Below are 14370 nucleotides of genomic sequence, written 5' to 3'. Positions count from 1 at the left end.
TTTTTTTTTATAAATTTATGAGCCAGTACTTAGTTTGATATTTTTTATCAATTTAATTAGAATTTGTATAGAAACAGTACAATTTTTCTCTACTATTGTGATGAAAAATTGTTGTGTACAAAAGCAAAGAGATTTCTGAAAATAATTTTGCTAATTATATCGCAAAATATTAATAAACATACTTTTGAATTATTTTTATCATGTTTTTAGTTTTTTTTGTTTCTTGATATTAAATTCATGATTGCGTGACGAAGTTACAGCACTGCAAATCAGTATTAATAGAACAAGATAATTCTGTCAAATTGCACGCTGATTGTTATTTTAATTCTACTAAATAAAATTCGACGAGTAGATTTAGATACGATTTAGTAGCAGATCCGTGATAATTTAGGAAAGCAGCATATCTGCGGAAAATTCCAGTAATATAACAGATATCATCATCTCTTGTTGGACAGTTACATCGTGTTACTGCACGATTAAATTTGATGCCAAGTGTTACGTGTTGAATATATCCAGTAAGACACATTTTCAACAGACAGTGATTTATGTACTCATCGTCGCGTAAAGTGCAATGCAAACGGTTATCTTCAAAATATGATATTTAGGATGCTAAGAAATTGTTCTTTTTTCCCCAATATTTCAATGTTTACTGTAAGTACAGAAAATATTGTATAGGTTTTTTTTAAATTCTTTAATTTTATTTGTGGATTTACATTTTATGTAAAAATTAAGACATTTAGTCCGTATTAAGACATTTAGTCCGCCAATTCACAAAATTTTATGATTAGCATTACTTTAATATAAATATAATGAATTTATGCTATGAGCTTATTGCTGTGATAAACATACTATGTTATTCTAATGTTTTAATATTTATATAAAAAATTGTATCCAACTTTTTTGGGGATTTTTACACGAACAATATTACTGTCAGTAGAAGTATGAAGTAGGTAATTATGGATTTTTCGCATTACTTTGACAATCATATAACATGACAGAATCTACTTATCATCCTTTTTATGGAGCTCTCACATTGAAGCTATGACATTACATATTATCATTATGTCAAATTATTCGATCTTGTAATTTACGATCAAAATTAATGATTACTACTCGACAACCAAAATACCTGTCGTATATTGAAATTTTACATAATTGCTTATTTAATGCATTTCTCTCATTAATTTATTTACTCCAACGAATTGTTGCTTGAGCAGAAAGATATTAAAGAGTTTATAATAATGCAAGAAGTAATTGAAAAATCCAAATACATTTTTAATCTTAATTCTGGCTTGTAAATTAGGGATTTTACTCAAATTTTTGCTGTTTTAATTAAATTATAATAAATTTTTTTTAAATTTATCTATTTTTAATAAAATAATAATAATTTCTTTCAATTACAAATATTATTTGCATATATGAAGAATGTATGAAAAATAATCGGTAGTGTGACAGCTCCTTTAGGTCAGAACTTGATATATCCTTCGCGAGACGATCCTTCAGGGCATGCCGTAATCACGCATTAATTATGATCGCGCTGGATGGCATGTAACCACGTAAAATAAATCGAGGTAACGCGTGGCCGTGCAACAACCTCGCTACGTCATTGCGAAAGGAGCGAGGACTCGATGATTTGCCCCGTATCCCATCCGCCCTTTTGCCTCGTATTTTGATCTATTTTCCATGTTTTTAATCAAACGGTTCCTTTATGTCCGCGGCGGATAATCCGGTATTCGTAGCGTAGATATACAAGCAGGGAGAGAAATTATCTTCTGCCAATAACTCCATATTATCATCCTGCTCAATCATCCGCGGCGCTTTTAAACGGTTATATTACACATTCTTAGCTTCTAGCTGTTTTGCTAAAGCATGACAAAATTAGCAAAGTCAAACATGATGCGTGCTAGTTCCGCGAAAAATTGCGCCTGAAAATAATAATGCAACGTGACAATTATTTTACTCAATTTTGATCACTTACTTCAAAAATATTATTCTTTCTTGACAGATTTGTGTTATAGTTGAATTATGGATGGATTAAGATTGATGCAAATAATTCTAGACATTTGTGGGAGGAAATGTGTACACTCGAATATTATTTTACAATCAATTGCATTACATAACGGAAAAAGAACGATTCTTCTTAATTTTCAAGTTGCGGAGAGAAGAATTGCTTAGAATGATACATTTATTTTTATTACGCAATTTAAAATGTTCCAAGTAGAAATACGATTATGTATATCAGATGTATATAACAAGACGGACGACACTAATTTTAGATGGCAAAGGGTTAACTGAACCGATTCACAAATCGCCGTCGCGACGCGTTCGCGTGTGTTCCTTGTACTGTTGAATAGATAGGAATAGAACTGAAGAGGGTCGTACAGACGAAGGACGTTATGTAACAAGACGGACGCTTCTTCACCCACGTCCCGACACCGCGTGACGCAACGCGAAAAGAGTTCGTTCGAGTGGCGCGTGTGCTAAAATTACGCAGCACTATTACACGCACCGGTGTTACGCTCTTAGTATGTATCGACTGCCGTGTAATGACGTTATATCTTTTTCTGGATTTTTTGCATATCTTAGAGTAGTAATTAGTGACGTTTTTCAATACAGAGTACATTTTGAAAAAAAGTTTTGTGCAGTTTTCTCTAATAAATTATATTAATGTACAACAGCGAATACAGTAGTAATGTGTGTATGTGTAGTGTGTTCATATGAGAGATAATTCTAGAGGTAACGTTACTTCTATTCAATAGGATTATTTTAAAATGTTTTAACATTTAAATATTATATTATTTGAAATTTAATGTTTCAAAAATCATTGTTTATAATCAAAACTTAATGCCACATAAAATTTAAAAAAAAAATAAAAACTTTAAAGAAAAAGTTACATAATAACTACTGTAATCGCTGTTGTAAAAGTGAAAACAATTGTTGAACTTCTTATGGCACGAACGCTCGCGGATTAAGAAAATACTTGGAAAATGAGATAAGCTCGCTCGGGCGAATAAAAATTCATTTGACTTCATGCCGCAGCTGCCGTCGTTGTCGAGTGAATATAACCGGCAATGTAAGCGTGCAGCGAGGCTGCAACTTCCTCATCCACGCGCAGATATCGAAGTGCACAACGAGTTTACTGAGAACAAGTCCGGCGTTAGACTTCTTGCCGCCGCGAGCGAAATGTCGCACTTTCCGGAGAAGGCTGTCACAAGGACTAAAAGCAAAGGTTCTCAGAAGCATCTAATTTTTAAATAACAAAGCTGAATTCTAATTTTCTACCGTCATAATTGATTATATACAAATTGATTAATTTTACTGAAACTTTTTATTATTTATCTAATAATTTTATTAATTGCATATATACGACTGAATTGTTGAAAATACGAAATTTATTGAAAAATTACAAAATTAGAAAATTAAAATTTTGTTGAGATAAAGTTAATTTTGAATTCAGTGAGTCTATACTTAAGAGATTTCTTACACATCCTGTAAATATCAAAGGAAAAAATTTAGTCTCTCTAGTATCTCGCTTCAAGATATTTAATAATTATAATAATTATTTATTCCGACGCGACGCTTCTGTAGGGTATCTGCATTCGTAGGCTTTATCGATACGTTCGTATCTTCGCTAATTTGAATAAAATTATATCAAATCTGATATAGTTGGTTGACTTGTGCTGAGAATGCAACGAATAGAAAACTTTTGATAGTAATAATGTAGTTGATAGTATAGAAAGATATAATCAATATTCATCTAATAAACGTTGATAGATTATAGCAGTCTGCGATGCTATCATACACCTGTTTTTAGAGCTTGATAAGTGCTTTCGAGCTTGATGTAAGTGCAGTTCGAGGTTAGGACTGTTCAGGATACTGGAGGGTATGATCGATTATGATGAATATCTGTGATAATGAATAAATCGCACCGATTTTACGCGTGAAATGCACGCAAAATACTTAACTACAGCCTTCATCTAAAGGCTCGTAAAATTTATGCACAGGTGTTAACACCTCTTATCAGGAGATACGTGATTCAAGTTAAGGATTACATAGAATCATCTAAGTAAATTACGAGGAAAAATAAAAAATAAGGAACAATTTTCTTTAATTTAGAAAAAAATTTCTTTTTGACTATATTTTGTTTTATATTATATTGACATATATATTTTTTATATTTTTTAATACATATGAATAAATGTATAATTTTTGGCATTTAAATTAGTTTCATATAAAATATTCAGGATATGCGTTTTAATTCATTTCTTTAATTACGTACGTTAATAATTATGCTGTTCTTCACGAAACTGTATTACGTTATATAGATAGGCAAAAATAGCAAACGCTAAGAAAAGAAAAACTTAGAATCTCGGAAGGCTTGATTGTTAAATTATAAACAGGGATAGTATACGTTCTATGGTATATATGTGTAGTTTTGCCCGTGGGTCGAGAGTTAAGGCGGAAGGCGTTTATCGAAGAACGTTAATTATAAATTGAAAGACGTGCGTCGCAGGCCGAAGGTCGGGGTTATGGTTATGTTAATAGCGAAGATTATGATTATGATCATGATCCATAAGTGGCTAAGTGCTACGAGAGATCGGCAATATACGGAGCAACAGCGGCATGTCTGCATACACGATGCATTAGATATGCAGGTACTTGTATAACATCTTAAAAACGATCAGTATCGCTTTTTACGTCGTAATAAACATTTAGAACTTATATGGAAAGTTGTTATATTTATTAGCACAATACTTAAAAATTATTACACTTAATAACCACTAATGATAATATTTTTGCTTCGGTATATTAATGACTTATTAAGAATTTTATTAAATTATGACATGGCTTAATTATCTTCAAGAAGTTAAGAATGTACATTTTTCAAATTCTTCAAACAATCATATGTATATCTGAAATAACACAATTACTAGTGAATATACTAATAAATTTTTCAGAGATATATTTTTAAGTATTTAAAAATATATTTATTAAAATTTATTTCAATTAATATTATTTTGATGGAATACATAGATTTGAAATATTTTTACGTGCTAATAAAATAAGGGTTGTAAATTTTAATTTGGGAAAAATATATATGTGTGATTTTAAGGATAATACTTGGTTGATACTTTAACCGTAGTATCTTTTTGTACGGAAAATATGATTATTAAAAGACAATTGTTTGAGAAGCATAGAGATTACGTAAGTACAGGGTGGCGGACAATATGTACTGTAATCTATGTACTTTTCCCGTGCGGCAGGGCGACTTTTATACCTTATCATGGCATCAATCATTAATTATAATATGGGACAACAATGGGAGGAGATGCAGACAACAAAGGAGGGTGTGAGTGCCGCTCCATATTTTATATTTCTGCATGCTTGTAAGGCACACGTATTCGTGGCTTAATATAATAGTTTCCGGCGTTCGACGCAACCCTGCTATGTGTTTTATTACGCTTGTTTACGTTTCAAAGACGCCGATAAGCCGCTTATTTACGTTAAATGGCGTGAGTAATAAATAATTTGTCAATAACGAAAATATTAGAAATATGTAAAAACGAAATTGATTATTCTGGTACTATACATACTTATCTGCAATGCAAAATTATGAAAATCGGGATGTACATATTTGGAATCATTATACAAACAATTTATACCGTGCGCAATATCTTCTCTGATTTACGAAAATTTTCTTGCGAGAGATTTTATAATTGTGTATGCCATTTAACATTGGACAGAATTTGAATTGATAAATTTATAACAAGTCTTCTACATTTTATGCACTTACCTGTCTTTAGCGGCTATTTTAACATTTCTTTTCGCCGGTTTTACAGTGGTTATATTCATCTGTGATATCTTCTGATTAAAATATGTTGGCTGAAGAGGAAGTTTTTAGTTTTTTTGCCGTACAGTGCCATATTTTGTAAAATTAAAAATTGAACAATTGCAAGTATTATACAGCATTTGGAAATTTTTAGTGTAGATATTAGCAATTGCAATTGATGATTTCTGATAATTTATAACATAAATATATAACTTAAATGATTGAGAATTAACTAAATCACAATAAATCACGAATATGACAAGAAATAGAAGAAAATATTAATTTAATGGCTTAATTAGTTAATAAACTGTTATATTTTTTATCTTATTGTGCAAAGTGCTAATATATATGTAATGTTTATTTATAATAAAACAAATATATATATATATATATATTTGTTATATATTAATAAAAAACATATATATATATATATATATATATATATATATAAAGAGGGAAGAATTATTTTATATTTAGAAATATAATAATAATCCACGATGAGGTATATATTAAGATCTAATAACAAAACGCAGCATTATATCCAATAATATTTCTTTTATTATTTCTAAAAATTATATAGCGACGATATGGGGTGGGATTTTGCATCTAAGAAGTGAGAGAGAAGTAAGAGAAAAGTGAGATCGACCAATTGATAATTTTTGATGTCATTATAATCCATATAGTTATATAATTTCAATAATTGATATAAAAATAATTGATAATTGATATTAAAATAAACCGCAGAGAATAAGTTAAGATTGAGATCGATCGGGTTCATTGAAAATTTGTTTTATTGATTTATTGATTCATTTCCATTATCGCTCCTGTTCCTTCTCTCCCCCTCCTTATTCTCTTTCCCGAAGACGATGATATCTTCCAAGAGTGAGATAGAAGAGGAGAGGGGTTGTGGATTCTGAAAATTATATCACATAGTGGCATCGAAAATAGCAGTATTTTGGTTAGAGAGGACAAGTCGTCCTGCGGACGTATATCTTAGCTATCTCGTGTGAAGTATCTGCAGATGAAATTTCAATCAACGCAGCTTGTCATTTTAATAATTAAATATTGGTCTATATATATAATCTTAATAGTTCAGTCTATGAAAATTAAATACATCTCAAGATGGCAGTGCTAGACTGGTTTCGTTTCGATCTTCCAATCTGGAATTGCGTCGACAATGCGGTCGTGCTTGCGTATCATTTTGCTATTAATAACTTATTACGTCAATGTTTCTACGATACGATCTTTTAAAAATTTCATCAAACTTTTACTTAAATTTTTCTAAAAATTAAAATGTTCTCTTCATGTCGCTAATTATTATAATAATTAATCATTCATCATTCCGATATGCATCACACTCGCATTTGCGGACACCTTTCCAAATTTTACAATTCCATTTGTTACCTTTTTTTACCTTATCGTACCTGCGAATATTGACTTTCATAAGTTGTCTTTTACTCTTAATCCTGTGGAATCGCTTTATTCGCCAGAGCATGCCTGTTTGCTTGAATCGAAACAATTTAGAATCCGTTGAAAATATCAAGGATTGCGCATCAAATTAGTGAGACAACGATGAGAAAAATGTTTTCTTATAAAAATTTATAAAGTATAATGTAAATGTAGAAAACATATATGCGTTACGGAAGTATGTTTCCATATAATTTAATTGTAGAAGTATCGAGTTACCGTTATTATACAAGGTATAACAATTTTGTATCACCAATTATTTCAATGAAGATTGCTTTTTCGCGTTGTATTTCACAAACTTTGAAAAATTTATACTGATTTATATTAAATCTAATAAATTTTTATATTCTCTGAAAAATGTTTATCGAAGTAAACAATTTTTACTGTATTATTGTGAAATATTTATCATAATAATGCGCATTAATAGTTAGAAAAACAAATAAATAATTTTTATAATAACGCAAAAAAATTACAGATGCATTTATCATATAGACGAGAAAAATAGTCTACGCTTATCATTATACATCCTGTATATATACAGTATGCTAGATTAAGTGGAGAACACTGCTATGTGAGAGCGGTCCAATTTCAGTTCCGGCGGAAGCAGTAGCTCACTTTGTCAGTAACTATTATCAAATGTATGACATAATGAGCTCTGCCGTGTGCATGAAACAACTTTCTTTGCGAAATGGCTTTGGAACACTTTAATATTACTGACTAATATAAAAGTATTCACTTGCAATGTTATATTTCATTTAACGAAAGTTTTACACCGCTCTTTTTCTCTCTTTCCTTTTGCTATATCTTTTTAATTTCAATTTTGTTGTGAGAACGCGGAATCTACATTTTTATTTGTGGTATATTTTATTTCATCGTTGTTTCATCACCGAAATATTTGTTTGAGCGACACATTATTAGGTATTTTCAATGGATTCGTATGTCAACAGGACAGATAACGTATAACATATGATCGATGCACATGATGAATATTGATCGTAGACTTATGTACACGGAGTGAACTGTTTACAATAAATAAGTCTTTAATAAATATACTACTTTATTAATAAATCACTTATATACGAAAAAGAAGAAAAGAAAATTGCGGCGAGGTTAGGGCTTTTCTCACAGATATGCCTATCTAGATTCGATGAAACTTTTAATTCGAGAAACAAGAAGACGCGATAATTTTCCCTTAAATGCTCTGAACGATCATTCGCCGATAATCAATAAAACCAGTTCATTTCGTTGTAAATACTGAGATTGTATGAAATAAATTTGTTCCTCCTTCTGAATTATATATACATACATATATGTATGTCGTTCGTATCGCATTTTATTGTAAAATCATTAAAAAAATTTGCAACACGACTAATTGCTTGCAGAAACTTTCTCAAGCATTTAAACATAAATAGCTACGGATTGCTGTAAAACATCTTTTGTTATATTCTACACATATATATAAATATAATTTGTAGTATATAAAAGATATTTTGAGAGCAATTTGTGGCCATATATCTTTACAACTCATACCATTAAAAAAAATTACGTAGGCAAATTAGCATATAATTATATAATTTTGATAAAGTACGAGAAGCGTAGTTTTGTCATGAGATTGCTATTTTTTATCAGAGCTTATGTCTTTAATTAGATCAATTTTTGCTATCGCCTGAAGAATACTCGCATTTCGCACATCGATCGAAATGATTGTATTGTTTAATTGCTTTCTCTTTTCACGTCGCTTATTGTCTTGCGCTCCTCGCTCGCTAAAATACTATCATTAATTCTTTAGGCTTATGCGCTAATTGCGCTAATTAGGACGAAGTTCGTCAGTAATATACAAGGAGTTTTCTACGTCATGCGTATGATATGTGGCAAGATGAGAGCGGTTCGTGTCAATATAAGGAGAAAAATAGTAATAATTTTATTTAATGGTTATTTTTATCAAATAATTGAGAGTAATGTCTTAATTCGGTAATTTAATACTATAATCTGTAGATATTATTCTAACTTGCGCAAAAATATTAATATGCGCTTTTTATTCTTAAATTTCTTATGCTCGCTCTTTTGAATATACTATTTATTTGATTTTATTAGTTTTTTTTTTAATAATTTAAAATTAATATCAAAACCATACCTAATATAATTATAGAGAGGACCAGATAGCCACATTTATCGTTAAATCTGTCATGAGAATACGTACCTAGATCATCATGCTGGAAATACACTGTGATTGTTGAACTGTAACTTTTGAAGATATATTATTGATGTTGAAAAAGATTTAGATATATTGTATTATAAGCTATTCTCCACTTTAAAATTGATATAACATAAACTTGAAATATTTTTTAAATACATACATCATATATAGTTGTTTTCAAAATAGTTATAGAAAAAAATATCTTTAAAGCAGTTGTACGAAGAGTGATTTTTTTTTTTAACTCCATGATCCTAAAATATCAGTTAATTGCTTTAAAGATATTTTTTTCGTATAACCATATCGAAAAAGACTATCTGCGCGGTGTATTAAGAAAAATATTTTAAATTTACAGAATTAGCTGAGATATGCAATTAACTCATTCACCACGCTCGTGTACAAGTCCCGCGACTTGTTTTGCGCTGGGAGGGAAGTACTTCGAGATTAAAGTCGTATTTCGTGCTCATTACTCGGCTACGCCGCTTGATACACTCATTTTGTTGCTACCGGTAATTACCTCTTTTCGGATAACGAGCGTAAGAAACACGCGGCACGCTTTTGTCTGCTCGAATAAGTCTGCGCGATCGAAAGCTCTTCCCTCTTGCCAATGTCCACCGTTTTTCGACACGAACCGCGTCTCTTTCGCCGTGAATGCCTCGGGGACCGATATCGGTGAACGATTTCGGTGAACGCAATTTACTATCGTTATGGATCTTTAGTTCTAGTGATATCAAGATGTTCTGCGTTTCATAAAACGTTTTACATGCCAAAGTCTTTGATATCTATTAATAGCATGATATAAACAATATTGTATATTCGCGACATAAAAGGCCGGTTATTATAATATCAATGATAAATCAATTTATTCAATAATTTTCTAATCTATGCTTTATAAGAAAATTTTTTTAAATATTTTAGAAAATTTCAAAATTATCAGAAAAGAATTGTTTATAATTTGACTGCACGCTATAACTATTTTAAACCATATATAATATTTGAAAATCATTGAACGAATCGATCTCTTACCGATATTACAACAATATCAGCTCTTTATATCGCGAGTATCGAAATCTCAGCACGATATAGATTGTGCGCCGCGCGTTCGTCGTATATGAATGTTAAGTCGTAACGTAGAATGATTCTTATGTACACGTAAGTTTACAATGACATTTGCGCACAAATCATCCTTCGGCCTTCCGAGGGATGCGTCACATGACCAGTCTCTCCAAAGGAAACCTCGTAGTCGTCCGCGGGATCGTGTCGGCCATACCGGAGCCACCGTCCTCTTCGTCCAGCTTGAACGACGTCACCTCGGCGATAACCTCGCTGGAGGCTGTCGATGCGTCGAACTCTACTATTTCCGCCGTGAACTCGCTCGTCGCGGTCGAGGACGACGACTCATCGACAAGCGAGTAGTCTGACAGCGAGCTCGAGTAATCTTCCGCGGATTCCTGCCAGGGCAAGGACGAGGAGGGGGAAACTGACGAAGGTTGAAGGAAAAAAGGCGTGATTTCAGGAACTTTGGTAGTTGACAGTGGGTGCGCTATCTCGTTCCTCGGGACGTTTATCGACATCGCCGGTGTCGATTGCGATCGACTCCGCGAATCCGCGCTACCCGGGAAAGACTTTCCTACCCTAAGCGAGCCCGCCGGTCTCGCAACGTTATTCCTCGAGGACGGCGGTGGTTTCTTACGACCAGACGACGGCGAGCCCGGCCTTCTCTCGGAAGAGAGAGCGGTTGACGCACCAGGAGGAGAGGGCGAGAAGGACGACGTGGTTGTCGAGGCCTCGCTGGCGGGCGCCGTTAGCGGCAAAGAGGCTCCCCGAGGCGACGTCGTCATGCCAGGCCCGTATCGCTTCCGGGACGGCGGGACCATCGCGGCGCTCCCCCTGCTCGCTTGCGGCGGACCCTTCCTCTTCTTCTTCTTCCCGTCCGTCAAATCAGGCTTTTTACTTTGACTATCGGCGACGCTGACGTTTGGCTTTTTCGCGTTTGACGTTGATGCTTTGTTCTTACCGTTGATCGTGAGATTCCTGTCGCCGCCGTCGTCGTCTATCCGCGACTTCCGCTTGTTCGCCTGCACCGAGAGGGCCTGACGTCTGCAGGCCTCCTCGCTGGCAGCCCCCTCGCAGGATCTCTTGGATTCCGGCGTGGTACTGCTGGCGCTCGTGATCTCCGGAAACGCGTCGACGTCCGTCGCCTCCGTCGTGGTACTCGCGGCCAAGTCCTCGACGACTCGGCATTGAGGACCAGATCGCTCGCCCGGTCTGCACCGTCGCTTCCGCTTCTTCCTCTTTTTTCGTTTGCGGCACCTGAACTTGTCTCTGCCGTCCTTTTCCTGGGCCGGCAGAGTCGGACAGAGTGACGTCATATCACCGCTTTGTTGCCGATGACGATTGCGGTTTTGATGTCGATGACGCACGCCGTGCTTGGCGCCCATCATCCGCGCCTGTAGGGCCTCCACGTGTTCAGACTTAACTCCCTGCGTCAACACCTGGACGTTTGCCGACAGCTTGCCTAGATTGTGACCTTTGGCTTTTACTTTTTTCGGCTGACCGTACCGGTTCAGACCGAGGTATAGCGTCTTGTTTGGCGTAGACCAGCGCACCGAGCTGTACGTGTTATAATTGTGCTTCTCTATAGTCTCATTGAAGACGCAATCCTCCGTGGTCTCGCGCTGAAACACAATGGAATAGTTTTTCTTGAAATAGCAAGTTTTATTGTGTGGAACATTTTTATTTGTGTTAGTAGAGATTGTGCAATTCCTAATCATTTAGAAATTCTATATTAAACTTTTTTATTTAATAATTATTATCTGGTTTTAAAAAATTTATTGGTTTATACAATTATTTTTAGCATTGTATGTTATTCTAAGATTTAACTAAAAATCAAAATTAGTAGTTGTACCATAAGTACGCAAGTAAATATTTTTTAATAATCTTAACAGTTATAAAAAATATCAATTGGAATAATGGTGCATATAAATACATAAAATACTTGCTCTGAAAATAATTAATTTAAAATTAATAGCTTTATTTTGCAGAATGCTTGAAAATATTTACAATTTTATTTACAATTGTCATCAATTATATAACGTCAGCTTTGTTATTTTGTAAAATGAGGTATTTCAAATGTATTTTCTTCACAGCTGTATTCTTATGTGCCTTTTTTCCAACCATTGCTTTAATTAAACTCGTACGCCGCGATATACACTCTCGGTACTTTGTTTCCGTTCGGTACAGGCAACAATGAGTGATGTACACGTGCGTAAAACGAGGTTTATGCAAGTTAAAGCGTTAGTCTGTTTTCTAGCGGAGCATTAAGGATAATGCGGAACCGACCGCCCAACGATGGTACACGGCAGGTATTAAGTTTTCGCTGCTTGGCGGCACACCACGCTACTTTGCGATATACCGTGATTTCGCTATTCGTTTTATTCGCAGCTCGTTCGCAGATGAACTGAAGCGGCAAAGTATTCTTCACAGACAATTACACCGTTTGTCGGTTCAGCTGCGGAAAAATGAGCGATTCTGACGGTTGCTTCGTCCTATGTTGATGATATGTCGGCTGCGCTGCATATGTTGATGATATGTCGCTTTAGTGATGCATTTGAGCGTGTTTTAAATGCAGGAGTCGAGAGCGAAGAACTGCAAACGTGTCTTTTTCTCAATGTCGCGAGAATATATTTAAGAAAATTAATTGAGAATTAATTAGGAAATGTTAAATATCAAAAAACTAAAGGCAACAATATATAACTATGTCGCTTAATCTTTTTCCACTGTGATGCGATTTATGCGAGCATAAGCTTTAAATCGAAATTGCAATTCTTGGTTAGGATGAATGCGTCTTTACACGCGATTAAAGCACCAACCACGTAACTTCCTAACAAGTCTCTTCCTCTGTCCCATGAACGAACTGGTCTACGTGCGACGAATGTGTGCGTAAATGTGGATGCACTCGAATGCTATGCTGGGCGGTTCACGCGGGTTCAAAGTCAACTGGTTTTCTACCCCATATTTAGCGGCTAAGGAATATTTCAGACCTAGTGGATTGCCATAAGCGGAGAATCCACGAGAACACGATGTGGCAAGCTTGTAAAAATTGCAAGACGATCAACGGTATATTATGAACAATGGTCTTGGAAGCTAATCTAAATTCTCGAATTATTTTTCACAAAATTAAAAATATAACTCGAAAATTATCTCAAATGTAAACTTTTTATTAATTAATATTTTTAACTTGAAATTTTTTTGGATTGAGAAACGGACTACGTTAAAAACGGTTACAAGTTCTGTATCTATTCAATGATAGCGGAAGTTGCGGTGCAAATGCCAAGAATAATGTAAATACATATACTGCATTGTGCGGTACTTTGTTTCCGTTCTATCACGTATGCAGGAATGTAAGATTTTGGAAGGATGTCAAAATGTCATAGCAGAAGCATAGCAAAGCGGCAAGCAGATCTTCTAGGATCTGCAAGAAAGTAAAATTTCGATGAAATTATTAAGTATTGTTTTTTGTTAAATCGATATTATTTGAATAAATTTTTAGTAATCTTTTAGAAATAATCAATACAATTTTTTATCGTGTGGAATGTACGGCGTGTGCGTTATGTCTTTACTAAGGCGTTGCCGGTACATATGTTCGATATATAAGTTAAGTGAAAAAAGTGGCGACGATGGTCGGTCAATGAGATGCAGAATGAAAGTAAAGAAACGTATTCAATCGTCTATCTCTTCCTGTCCCTCGAGGCTGCTACTACTGATTGGAGAATATTACAGTCAATATTTTTACACGGGCTTAACGAGGATACTCTGCATACGATTGACGCTTTTTTTTACGCCGCAATTTTTAAGATAAATGATCATTTTTTTATTA

At 34.1% G+C, this 14370-nt stretch overlaps 1 protein-coding gene and 1 long non-coding RNA gene across 3 annotated transcripts in view; both read right to left on the bottom strand.

The window, feature by feature from the left end:
• Positions 1 to 14: 14 nt before the first annotated feature.
• Positions 15 to 5358, bottom strand: LOC136997467 (uncharacterized). Its single transcript, XR_010888211.1, has 2 exons — positions 1979 to 5358; positions 15 to 135 (listed from the first exon to the last, which is right to left on the bottom strand). It is a non-coding gene; the product is annotated as an uncharacterized lncRNA (long non-coding RNA).
• Positions 5359 to 6371: 1013 nt separating this feature from the next.
• LOC105674349 (uncharacterized) overlaps positions 6372 to 14370 on the bottom strand; it is a 74992-nt gene continuing 66993 nt past the window's right edge. Inside the window, exons 3-4 of one of the 2 annotated variants that reach the window (XM_067348232.1) lie at positions 11509 to 12169; positions 11032 to 11416 (exon numbers count right to left, since the gene is read on the bottom strand). In XM_067348232.1, the coding sequence (XP_067204333.1) occupies positions 11181 to 11416; positions 11509 to 12169 (897 nt within the window). In that variant the 3' untranslated portion in view covers positions 11032 to 11180. Of the gene's footprint in view, positions 12170 to 14370 lie in introns of both variants that reach the window. The other variant, XM_012370597.2, reaches the window with a different exon arrangement.

Source organism: Linepithema humile, chromosome 1 (assembly GCF_040581485.1).
Source record: "Linepithema humile isolate Giens D197 chromosome 1, Lhum_UNIL_v1.0, whole genome shotgun sequence".
Lineage (NCBI taxonomy): Eukaryota > Metazoa > Arthropoda > Insecta > Hymenoptera > Formicidae > Linepithema > Linepithema humile.
This window is presented reverse-complemented; position numbering and strand designations above follow the sequence as displayed.